Here is a 12,471-nt window from a genome sequence, read left to right on the forward strand (position 1 = left end):
TCCAACGAAAAAAATATTAAGAATCCAAATCAAAATTCAAAAATTTATCAGAAAATTAAAATATATTTAAGCCATCTATAAGAAAAATATTAACAATATATTATTTAATATATTATTTTAAATACAGTCTACCGTTAAATATTTATATATATATATATATATATTTATTTATCTTATTTCCTATTTAACGATTCTTTTAATTTTTAATAAATACTATACTATTAATCAAGAGTAAAAAGAAAATATATTAAATGTGCACGTTTTTATTTTCTTTTAATAAACATGAGCCTTTTGGTTCATATGATGATGACTGGTGAAAGCGCAAGTAGCATATTAACGGTTACTAGAGTTAGTCTAACGGTGGTCATGCTCTCAGCTGATTACTCACTGGTTCCAGGTATGCGTATATATATATAAGGGAAACGGAGTGTAGCGCTTCAATTCCAAAATCCGAAGGCGTGCTGATTCTGTGCTTTTCCCCCAAAAGAAGCAAAACCACTGTCACTCGAACAAGAACAAGAAGATGAAGATTAACGTCAAGACTCTCAAGGGGACTCACTTTGTCCTTCAAGTGAACCCTCAAGACACGGTAATTCTAATCAGCACTCGTTATTCTTCAGATTAGCCATTTTCTTTCACTTCATTTCTTTGCTTTTCTATTTTTCTCGCTGTTGCTGTTTTTTTTTTAAAGGTATAGTTACATTTGTGTCAAATGCTATTTGAATTTGCGTTTTTCCGATTATTTTTTGGATTCTTAATTTTATTCAGATTAAACAATTTTCTTTTAGTTCTTTTGTAATTTTCTCGCTGTAGGAGGCTTTTTTTTAGGTACAGCTACATTTGCGTCAACTGCTACAGAATATTTGAATTTGCGTTTTTCCGATTTCTTTTTTGTGGATTGTTGATTTTATTCTGCTCAAACAATTTTCATTTAGTTCTTTTGTAATTTTCTCGCTGTAGGAGTTTTTTTTTTTTTTTTTTTTTTTTTTTTTTTTTTTATAAATTTAGGAATTGTTACATTTGTGTCGAATGCTATTGAGTATACATTTTTCCGGAATAACGTTTTTTTTTTTTGGTGGATTGTTAATTTTATTGATTGATATTAGGTTGCTGTTGTGAAGAAGAATATAGAGACAGCGCAAGGTGCTGATGTTTACCCTGCTGCGCAACAAATGCTTATTCATCAGGGGAAGGTGCTTAACGATGCCACAACCCTTGAGGAAAATAAAGTTGTTGAGAATAATTTTGTGGTGATCATGTTAAGCAAGGTGATGGAATGTTTTGTTTTGGTACTTGGATTGTTTCTGTTATCTTAATTTTTTAAGAATGAAGGAGAGAACTACAGATATAGACAACTGGATCATATTTAAATGGTCAGGATTGAAATAAAAAAAACATTCGTGATTTTTTTAAAACCTTAAAGAGTTTTCGCTTGATTCTTCCCCTATCTTCCACAATGATTTTAACTATTTGAATTTATTGGGGGTGCTATAAAGTTTGGGTTTGTACCTTTTATCTGACAGTGTGGGATACTACTTACACACCACTAGACGATTCAGCTAACATTGTACAATTTTGCATTCTAAAAAATTAAAGGTTTAAATTACGGTCATGGTTGTGGTTTCATCGCAATCCTTGATATTATGGGGAATTAGGGACAAATGCAGTTAATGCGCATATGGCTACAATTGTTTAGATCCCAAAAACCTTGATTTTGTGGCCAAAATCATGGTCAATGGTCATGGACCTTGTTTTAAAACCTTGGTCAAACTTTTGTAAATATGTTTTCTATGGATTAAGATCCTTTATAGTTTTGAAAAAAACTGCATGAGATCTCATTCATACCTTTAATTTTGACATTTTGATCTTTGATATTTTTATTATATAAAGGAGAGAAAATTTACATGAATGGGGAAATTAGTAACTGCACAGGGTGCAGCTATCTTGCAGGAGATCCATTTTCTGATTTTTATTGTTTCTGCATTGATTTCTGCTGAAAATAAGAAGAAATATCTTATCTACTTTTTGGTCATTTTATGTGTGTTTGCACCATATTTCATCATATCTGCATCCGAATTTTTTAAGAAATGACACGTCTCTGTAAAGTTTTAATTTTTGCTTGTTGTATGGTAGAAGGTGGAAAATCACTTTCTATTTGTTTTGTAGTTCCCAAAATTTGTGGTTTGGAGTGCAAATGAGCCTCACCCACTTTCAACCTCCCCACTTTTTTCTTTTCCGGTGCCAAGAAAATGTTAGACTTGCTATGCAATAGTTGCATCAGTAAAGTTTTTATTGAAATTGTGCTTAGTGGGGAGCTGGTGATGGATGCTTTGTAAAGGGGGCAAACAAACACTGCCTGCATCCTTCTTTTTGAAAGTGGGGAGCAAGAGAAGTGATGAGCATGTTTAAATATTGTTAATTATTTAGTGTTGTTTCCATTGGCTAACTGCTAACGTTTGTAGTGATCTGTCCATTGCAGAATAAGGTATCAAGTGGAGCCTCATCTGCGCCCTCAAACCTGGTGACTACTAAAACTTTACATTAATTTTTTTCTTCTTATTTTTTGTTTTTTTCACTTGCACTAATTTACTTTTGATTTGACTCGTCAAAACTTATCCCTTCCTTTATGAAGTTCTCTATAAAACTTGGAGCTTGATGTTGTTACTTTTGTTGCAGTTGGATGGATATTTCAATGATTCATTAATGATTTAAAAAGTAAAATTGATTCATCAAGTCTTTTCAATGAGTGTGTGTACAATGTACATGTTCGTGTTGGCATTCAAACACAATTTTATAGTGATTATCTTTATACTCTTTATGCTGAGTATCTATATTGGATGTGAAGTATTTTAATAGTAAAATTGTTTTTTTTAGGTCATAGTATTTTAATATTATTCAGTTTTGCATAACCAATTTTTTTTTAACTTTGCCTGTTGACCACAATAAAGTCTCATTTTTCTTATTTTGTTGTTTTCTTTTACTTGCTACTTTCATGTTTAGGGAACCCAACCTCAAAGTTCTTTGCCTCCTACTTCATCAACATCTCAACCTCCTGCATCGGCTGTAGGACAGTGAGTTCATACTCATTTCCCTGTTTCAAAGTTTCAGCATGGTGGAATGTTCTTTTTGATTTTCATGTAAAATTCTTTTATTCCTCTTACTTTGCTTTTAGGGGAGAATCCAATTCTGAGCAGAGTCCAGTTATAACTCCTCCCACTATGTGAGTATCTGGCATTTTATCTATAACAAGCTTCAATAACTCTTCTGCAGTAAAAATATGGTTGATATTATGCAACCTTGATGCTACCAGCTGCAGCTCACTTACTTTATAAATGTCTTTTTGCTATCACTGGTTCACTGCACAATATCTTACTTTATAAATGTCTTTTTGCTATCACAGTATTTTTATGTAATACTGTTTGTTGTTTAGTATCCCTGCAACAGTCAATCCTAATCTGTATCTTCTAGTACCACTGGTACTTCTGTCATTAATATAAATTATATTTGCAGTTCAAAAAAAAAATCTTACTCATGGCCATTTGTTTCTTTTAATCTGAATAATTTAAAAATCCAAGTGCTCTTTATTTGTGCTCTCTATTATCATTGTGTGAACTTAAAAAGTTTTTGTATACTGCTTATTGCAGTGCTGTGCCCAGTATCTATGATCATGCAGCATCAAATCTTATGGCAGGAAGTAATTTAGAAACAACTATTCAACAAATTCTAGAAATGGGGGGAGGAAATTGGGACCGGGATACTGTTACCGGTGCTCTTCATGCTGCATTTAACAATCCTGAAAGAGCTATTGAATATCTCTATTCTGTAAGTCTATGTGTAGACTCTGGCTTCTTTCCTGTGTAAAGTTTGGATGTTTCAGCTGTTAATTGGTACTTTGTTATCTGTTGGATTAGAGACTCCTGTTGCTGCTCACGTCATTTTTAAATTGACTGGCTTAATGCTGCAAAGAATTAAGCCCTCAAAACTTGTGCTTTTAGTCAACTATGCTATCTTGTGCCAGTACAGTTTTAAACTTATGGTATATCTATATATACTGATATACATATGCCTCTAGCATAATATTTGGGAATAGAAGAATTTGAAGATAATAAGATTGAAACCATGTCATTTGTAGATGGTTGTTTAATTTCTGAGTGTCGAACATATGGCTTTTGTGTTATGGAAATAAATGACTGGAACCATGGTTGCTATTCTATACAAAAAAAAAAACCCTACTTGGAGAGAGAAAATTATGTTTGTACCTTTTGGGAGACTTTTGCACAAAAAATTATATGATTTGAGATAACTAATTTGATCGTGTCATAAAGTCGAAATAACTAGTTGTATGTGTATTTGGAGTAGGCTTCAGTCAGTTCAGTGGTTATGGTTTTCTCTTAACTCCTTAAACTTGGGAACTAAAGCAGAATTAATTGTGTGTCAATAATATAGTTTTGTTTGCATCTTTAAACTTTTTTAAAATCTAAAATTGATGCAAAATTGATCTGTTAGGGAATTCCTGAACGAGCTGATGTACCAGCAGCTGTCAGATCCCTGATTACTGGGCAAGCAGAAAACTCATCAATCCAGTCTACCCAACCAGCTGTACCTACTGGTGGACCGAACACCAACCCACTCAACCTGTTTCCCCAGGTATATATATACTTTATCATGCAGTAGACTGTAAAAGTAAAATTTTAGCAACATTGGTTGCTTAAAATAAAATTTATGTTTGAATCAGGGCCTTCCCAATATGAGTGCAATTGATAATAGAGGAGACTTGGATTCCTTGCGAAACAGAGAAGAGGTAGTTTAATTGTGTTTTCTTTATGGAATCTAGGTCTCATTTTAATTTTCTTTATTTATGCATCTAAAAATGTTATTCTTTAACATTCCAGTTCCAAGCATTAAGAGAGACGATGCGAGAAAACCCCCAAATTTTGCAGGTATTATTGGTACTTGTAGATCCGGTTACTACAATTGCCAAATCGGACCTCACCTGATTATAGGGCATCATACATCATTTTCTTTTTCCATTGCAGCCTATGATTCAGGAACTGGGACAACAAAATCCTCAGCTAATGCAGATCATCCAAGATCATCAAGAGGACATACTTGACCTTATGAATGAACCTGAAGGGGACGAGTAAGATGGCTATTTTAAGTTTGTAGCATTTCTTTAATATAATACTGTTATGAAGTTTTAATTGAGGTCCAAATTAGGTTCATACCTTTTTCATTGGCAGATAAAGTAATTCAGAGTTATACACAGATGACAAAGGTTTAGAAGAAAATTCTTGAATTAGGGTTATAAAAAAAAGATATTTAAAAAAAATTAAAATTAACTGATATATAGGAAATCTCATCATACAAAAGATTATTCATTTGTTTAGGATTGATTTTGACTTACAGTAGTGTCATATGATCCTAATCCTATTTAGGGAGAGGTGGTTTGAAAATATTGTAGGTTTGACACACTGAGGGTTTTTTTGAAAATTATAATGTCGAGACTCATCGTGGGAAAGGGAGGGGAGGGAGGAGGATAGGTATTGGGTTTCTTTGAGATTTGGATGCTCAAGCTATTGTGTTGTAATTGTGTGACCAGGAATTTACAGAGTCAGTTGGATTCCATGATTTCTGGGACTGTCACTATCACCCCTGAAGAGAATGAGGCCATTCAACGGGTGAGCCATTGACTATACTTTCCATTCAGTTGTGTTAACTTGAACTTCATGATTGTTATTTTGCTGCATTGACTTGATAGTGCATTCTTGGTATTGTCACGCAGTTGTTGTATTTCCAATAGCAATAGGAGTATACGAAAGTTATCTAATATTTGAAAATACATCCAATTGAAGCGGCAGGAGAATATTGTGCTTTGAGCTTTGACTGTTATATGGTCTTTAAAATTGGATTTCAGGCTACAATATCCTTTTAAAATGGCCAGACCAAGGTTAAAAAAAAGTTTATGTCAAGTATCAAGTATGTAAGGCCAAGCGTAAGGCTTAGCCTTGCTGGATCCATTCCCATCCATATTCATGATAGAGGATATATAGAGATAGATTTCTTCAAGCATTTTTTTTTCTCATCCCAAGGGCTGGCTACTAATGTTTATACTTTTGACATGTCCTGCTTTTAAATTATTTTTTGTTCATGCCTTCCTCTTCCTCTTTTATAATAAATAAATACAACCTCCTTAGGTGCAGTTTTCCTATCAAAATTGGAGTTTCACCTTATCAATCCGTATAATCTTTTAATGCATACTTTTATTATGCAAATTCCCTAAGTGAATTCTAATTCTGATTGGAGAACACCACCACCAACGCCTACAGAACTGCATATAAGTTTTGTCCATTATAATAATTTCATGAAAGCTACAATGATAATTATCTCTTGAATAGAACGAGTAGCAGCACTATATGTTGGTGCATAACCATGACAGTGACACACCTCCCTCCCCCCCTCCCGCCAAAACAAAAGTTACTGACTAGGAATTTTTTGGCAGCTTGAAGCTATGGGATTTCATCGAGATATTGTGGTGGAGGCGTTCTTTGCATGCAATAAAAACGAGGATCTAGCAGCCAACTATCTATTGGATCACCCGGATGAATTTATGCCTACGGACTAGTCAAAATTCAAATTCATCTTCTCCAACTGAGGTTTCCTGTGTTGGTCCTTTTGTGTGATTTTGTATTCTGCAATCTTTGAAGAAGTGCCAATGTTAATATTCTATATCTTTTACCTTTGGAACCATAGCATCGGTACATCGTTTTCTGCCATTGACTAGAAAACAGAAACATGTTGAGGAAAAAGGCCTTGGTGTTCCTTTATATTTCTCCAGCCTATATTTACTGTTTTAGTTTTTCACTTATTTGACATAATGAGAAGGTAGAAACTTAATGAACTTCGAGGCAAATGGTCGAGTCATTTTAGATGGCGAAATTCGCTGCACAAACACGATGAAATTTGTGTACCAGTACACAAGAGAATTGTGGGGAAGGGGATCTTCTATTGGTACCCCTGTTTTTGGGTTCGGTACATTAAACAACACATGTCATTTTAATCTATACCAGGTACACTTTTTTAAATAAAAAATAAATATTTTATGAGGACCATAACCAAAATTCGTTCATTTTACAGAAACTGTTTTAAATTTTGGACGAAAAAGAAAAAAAAGCATTATGGGGATCAAAATTAAAATGTTTATTTTACAGCAACTAAAAATATATTTAATGTTAATAATTTAAGAATAATTGTATGGTCAAAATTTATCATTATTTTTCAAAATTACAACTATTATCATGTCTCTATTTGGCTAATTTCATATCCTAAAAAAATATAGGCAAATTTCATGAATATCTCTGCAAAGATAATTTATATACTTTAACTAATTACTATCATCTTCGCACACGCATATAGAAAAACACTTATGTGAATTGGATTACCGGGTCATAATAGAGAATATTTTTGGAGAGTTGGGTTAGGTGTTTGACATCCAACATAAAATTCATCCAATACCAAACGAGGAGTGGTAAATAGATCTGTAATTTGTGAACTCAGCTATTTATATTTGTTCTCTCTCTCTCTCTCTCTCTTTTTGTATTCAACCCTTTATATTTGTTCTGTGCACCATGTGGTGAATTCTTCAGTAAAATTAACTGGATCCAGCTGTTTAATTGAGTCTAAAAGCTCAAAAATTGCACGTTTTAGTTTTCAATTCGTTTCATTGTATTGTGCGTGGGAGTCTTGAGCACAATGACCGCCACCATATACCAGGTGCTAACTTGTCATGGCAGCAAAATCACCTGTTTCAAATTTTCTTCTTCTTCTCTCTGTTTATTTAATATATATTTTGTTTTTTTGAAAACATTGTACACTACAGACTTTATTTATTCCCTAGTTAGAAAGAATCAACATAAGGAAGGCTATTACTATATACCACGCGCCTCAAATTTTCAATATTTGGTCAACTCTATGGTGGCTAAGAAAATGCTATCACCACGAGCCTCAAATTTTCTACTTTGTATGGTAAGCCTTTTACTATTATGGTGGCCTACCAAACCAACGCTTTCCTACAACTTCTTCAACCAAATTAGGACAAAATAAATAATTCACAAAACACATACAACGATAATATACTAAGGTTTTTGACCTTTCCAATTCCAAACTAGTTGCATGCCATGGGAAGGGGTCATATCCCACGTGATATCCCTGTCGTGGACCCTTTTGAAAATTGACGAGTTTCCAATAGAAATCATCAAAGCTTCTAGTATTTATGTTACCGAAAGGAAGCAGATAAGAACTACGCAAACTTGGATTAGGCCTATTCAAAACAAATAAAAAACTCCCCTTGTCATATTTATGATACTGGGGACAATTTCATTATAAATGACCGGCAAACATTATCGTATACAATAAACTCAATTTTGAGCTCTTTTGTGTGTTAACTTTAACTATAGTGGTTTTCTTATAAAAGGAGTCTCCGATCATAAAATCCTTCGCTCATTCTCCCCTCCCCTTTTGGATACACAAACAACGTATCGGGTGCCATCAAATTCCATTGATAACATAATAACATGGGCCTACTTGGAAAAAGCTTCACTTCAAAATTCAAAAGCATCACCTTGCTTGCTGTTTCTAGGATTGTCATCTTGAAGAACCAGCACAAAGCTCGAGCCTCTTATGCTCGCTCTGATGTTGCTCAACTCTTGAACCTTGGTTACCATGACCGTGCTTTACTTCGTGTAAGTTATAATAATAATTAATTATAAACACCAACCAACACTTCTGTTTATCTCTCTTACAAGCAAATATTGAATTTATCCTTTGCTTATTAACAGGTGGAGCAATGGATAATAGAACAAAACATGTTGGAAGTGTTTGCTATGATAGAAAGTTATTGTAATTTCCTGAGAGAAAGAGCTGAGGCTCTTGAAAGAAACAAGTAAGTTTTCTTCTCTCCTTGCTTATATGGTTGTTATGTGAATCTTGGAGAAACACCAAACTGAAGTAGTGATGAATTATTCAATCACACATGCATTTTACTATCTTAATTTAATTACTAATTTGGATTTTTTGGAAACGCGTTTATGTAGGGAGTGCCTTGTTGAGCTCAAGGAAGCAACCTCTAGCCTTGTCTTTGCATCTTCAAGGTGTGGAGAATTTCCAGAGCTGCACAAGATAAGAGAGATGTTCACAACAAAGTTTGGGAAAGAATTTGCAGACCATGCTGTTGAGTTGCACAAAAATAATAGAGTGAACTCCAAGGTGCTGATTGGTTATTACAAACATCTTGTGAGAACTCATTTCAAGAGAATCTTCCCATTATTCTGATAACTTTTTCTTTGGCTTATGTAGATGATACAAAAGCTTTCACCCAGACGCCCAAACATGGAAATCAAAATGAAAGCGCTGAAGCAAATTGCTTCAGAAATTGGAGTTAATTTGCGTTTGGAGCAGGACCCTATATTGATCAATGAGGTAAGAGAACCTTGCCTCAAAAAGAAATAACAACATGCACAAACTTAGTTGTGATATTTTATAGTGAAACATTCTCTTACACTAATGCAGGACAAATTGAGTGTTGACCGAAAGCAAGATGAACCTGAAACCAGAAAAAGTAGGGTTGATGGTCCTAGCCATAAAGAAAATATCCAAAATAATCCGGCAAATACAATCCAGGATGAAAATTTATCTGATAAGAATGAAGAAAGGAAGAGATACATGGATACAGATGCTAGTGTTGCAGAAAAAGCCATAGAATCAAAACCTTCAGGGATTGAAGTCAGTAAACAATCAGATCATAGAGTTGCTCTTGGCAAGATGCATGCGCATCCTATAGCAAGCTCTAGTTCTAAACAAGAGGGTGAAGTAGCACCAAAAAACAACCATGCTATTGAACTCAAAGGATTGGAAAGGAGGGAAATTAAAAAACAATTTGCATGGGAAGAATCTCATTTGAGTCAGAATCCAAGAGATGATGTGATAACATCAAGGATTGCGGAGTTCATTTCCAAGGAACACGTGGAGGAAGAAAATAGAGAGGGCCGCATGGTTGGTGAGTTAGGCTCAGCCAAGAGCTTCCAAATGGATAACAATGATCACAATAGTCTGTCTGAGTCTGATGCAGCTACAGAAAATGAACACTTCAGTGAAGAAAGAGTCCACCCTTCTTCCCATGCTACAAGATGGAATTCACAGAGGTCTCAATCTGATTCCACTCTAAATCCTATGGCAAGAAGGCATGTGATGGAAACTAGGGATCCAACACATTTTCAGAAGCAGATACATACACGTGTGGACTGGAAGGTGATGTCAGCGAGGACTAGATAAGCACAAAGGTGAATAAATTTTTTGTGTGGAGGATTCAAACATATTGTTTCTTCAAAAGTGTACAAAATTCAAAATCTCAAAATTATTTAGCCCTTAAATAAAATAAAAAAAGAAATTTATAGAAATTTATGTACAAGAATATGTAAAATCCAATTCAGATCCTAATAGCAACATTTTTTTGAAGGAAATCCCGTCGCTTGAAAATAGTAGTATTAGTGTAACAAACTAATAATTTAGCCTCATGAAGCCCTGGTGCTTGTTCTCCTTGTGAATGTGAGATGTAGCTAACCAGAAATGCAACATGAAGAAGTTGCTGCAGGACTTTACAGTAAAAATGTTCAAGGGGCCAAGCCAATACTCATTTGTCTGAACTTTAATAGGATAGTCCATGGTACATTTTATATTTACCCTCAGAATAAAGGTAAAAATCAGGATAAGCAGTGAATGTGATGCCAAATGATCACAAACCTAAATCATGGTTGCTAGCAGAAGGGATAGTCAAATTTGGAAATTATTATCATAAATTAATGATTTTATTGATTTTTTTTTTTTGGTATAACCAGGAGGTTTAATCCCCCTTCCACCGGGTTGATCCATTTTTGGGGTAAAATAGTACCTCTAGTTGTTACTCCATGCTTAAGCCAGGAATTGAATCCCAAACTTTGGTTAAGGTATCGAAGTGTCGAATCACTTGTGTCAACAACTTTTGATACTAATGATCTTATTTGATAAATCATGGTTTTGTGGGAGCAACATACTTTGTGTTTGGAGTACTTCACTTAATTTCTTTGGCAGTATACTCAGCACCTTTTGAAATTGAGAGTTTTTCTTTGAAGAGAAAAATACAATAAAAGTTGTGAGCAGTGTTTGGAGGGTTATTGTCTATCGTTGGCCTCTATGGTAGAATCGATCAGCACGTGACTACCTATCAATAAGTTATACACAGTCTTAAATGGAAAGTCGAGAATAAGATTTAAGATAAATTGTTTAAAAGCTGCTGAGGTACAAATTAGTTAAATACATGACCACAGCCCACAGGTGGTTAGTTTTGATGGCAACATGTGCATCTGATGAACAAAACTTTAATCAGGGTGAGCAGTGAAATACCAAACCTTGTCAATCCCAATATGAATTGTGAAATACAAACCCAGGATGTAATTTGCTTGGCAACTAAAGAGATAATGACTAAACTTCAGAACGTAGCCCGTACTCGCGAATTCTACAGATTACCGTATAATTGCATCTTCTGGTCCTCAAAGAGATATCCAGATATTAAACTTATTTTCTTTAAAAACTGCTTGTGACCTTGGCTGCAATGTTGGAGTTTTTTGGGGTGTCTGCAACTACTGTCAAGAAACACAGACGATGAAACCTTTTCTTTTAAATAAGTATGATTATAAATTAATTTAAATGAACTTTGAGTGCTTATGAAAAATTTCACATTATTTTTCAAACAATATTTAGAAGAGGACACATTTTCGGTAACAGTAAGTTGTCTGTTCTGAATTCTGATTGGTTTTCAAAGTGAAATTGGAAGCAGCAAAGCACAGGAGAACGCAAAAACGAAAGTTTGCACATTGGAGGTGAAAACTGCCAAGAAAGCACACAAATTCACTCACTCACTCGCGTGTGGGGGTTGGAGGAGGCACGTGCGAGCGTGAGTGTGAGATGGATGGAAAGGTTAGGGTGTTGTTGGAATTGAAACTGGGAAGAAGATAAAGCGTAATTTGATTCTGAAACGCACTTCACATTTATCTATTCGCAACAGATTCTGAAAGATTAACAACGAAATGTTAAGTATGCTTTTGAAACGTTAAGTGTAAGCAACCATATTCTAAACTACCAGGATTTGGATTTCCTGTGTTTTTTTTTATGTGGCAGATTTCCGGTGGTTGAATTGCAATGCATATGAAAAGGAATTAACAAATGGTGAAATTTAAGTTCATAACCAATCTTCAAAAAAGATATTCATAGCACTTGCACAGCTATTGAACTTGTTCTATTACGGTATTACCCAGTCATAAAAATAATTGAAGTACTTTATAAAATATGTTACTAAACAAAAATGACGTTTTAATTATACTTTTAAATAACAACGATTTTAAGGCCTAAAAGACAAAGCCTAGACACTCAGAAGTCAAGACC

At 34.3% G+C, this 12,471-nt stretch overlaps 2 protein-coding genes across 2 annotated transcripts; both read left to right on the plus strand.

Moving 5' to 3' along the window:
* Nucleotides 1-376: 376 nt before the first annotated feature.
* On the plus strand, nucleotides 377-6,826 carry LOC100817821 (ubiquitin receptor RAD23d). Its single transcript, XM_003551802.5, has 12 exons — nucleotides 377-589; nucleotides 1,107-1,268; nucleotides 2,480-2,521; nucleotides 3,001-3,071; nucleotides 3,173-3,220; nucleotides 3,645-3,822; nucleotides 4,507-4,647; nucleotides 4,736-4,801; nucleotides 4,893-4,940; nucleotides 5,037-5,140; nucleotides 5,600-5,678; nucleotides 6,500-6,826. The coding sequence occupies exons 1-12, from the start codon at nucleotides 524-526 to the stop codon at nucleotides 6,620-6,622; spliced, it is 1,128 nt and encodes a 375-aa protein (XP_003551850.1). The 5' UTR covers nucleotides 377-523; the 3' UTR covers nucleotides 6,623-6,826.
* A 1,567-nt stretch (nucleotides 6,827-8,393) lies between these two features.
* On the plus strand, nucleotides 8,394-10,451 carry LOC100818353 (uncharacterized). Its single transcript, XM_003551803.5, has 5 exons — nucleotides 8,394-8,738; nucleotides 8,835-8,938; nucleotides 9,090-9,261; nucleotides 9,352-9,474; nucleotides 9,565-10,451. The coding sequence occupies exons 1-5, from the start codon at nucleotides 8,571-8,573 to the stop codon at nucleotides 10,324-10,326; spliced, it is 1,329 nt and encodes a 442-aa protein (XP_003551851.1). The 5' UTR covers nucleotides 8,394-8,570; the 3' UTR covers nucleotides 10,327-10,451.
* The last annotated feature ends 2,020 nt before the right edge of the window (nucleotides 10,452-12,471 follow it).

This window comes from Glycine max, chromosome 18, assembly GCF_000004515.6.
Source record: "Glycine max cultivar Williams 82 chromosome 18, Glycine_max_v4.0, whole genome shotgun sequence".
In the NCBI taxonomy this organism is placed as follows: Eukaryota; Viridiplantae; Streptophyta; class Magnoliopsida; order Fabales; family Fabaceae; genus Glycine; species Glycine max.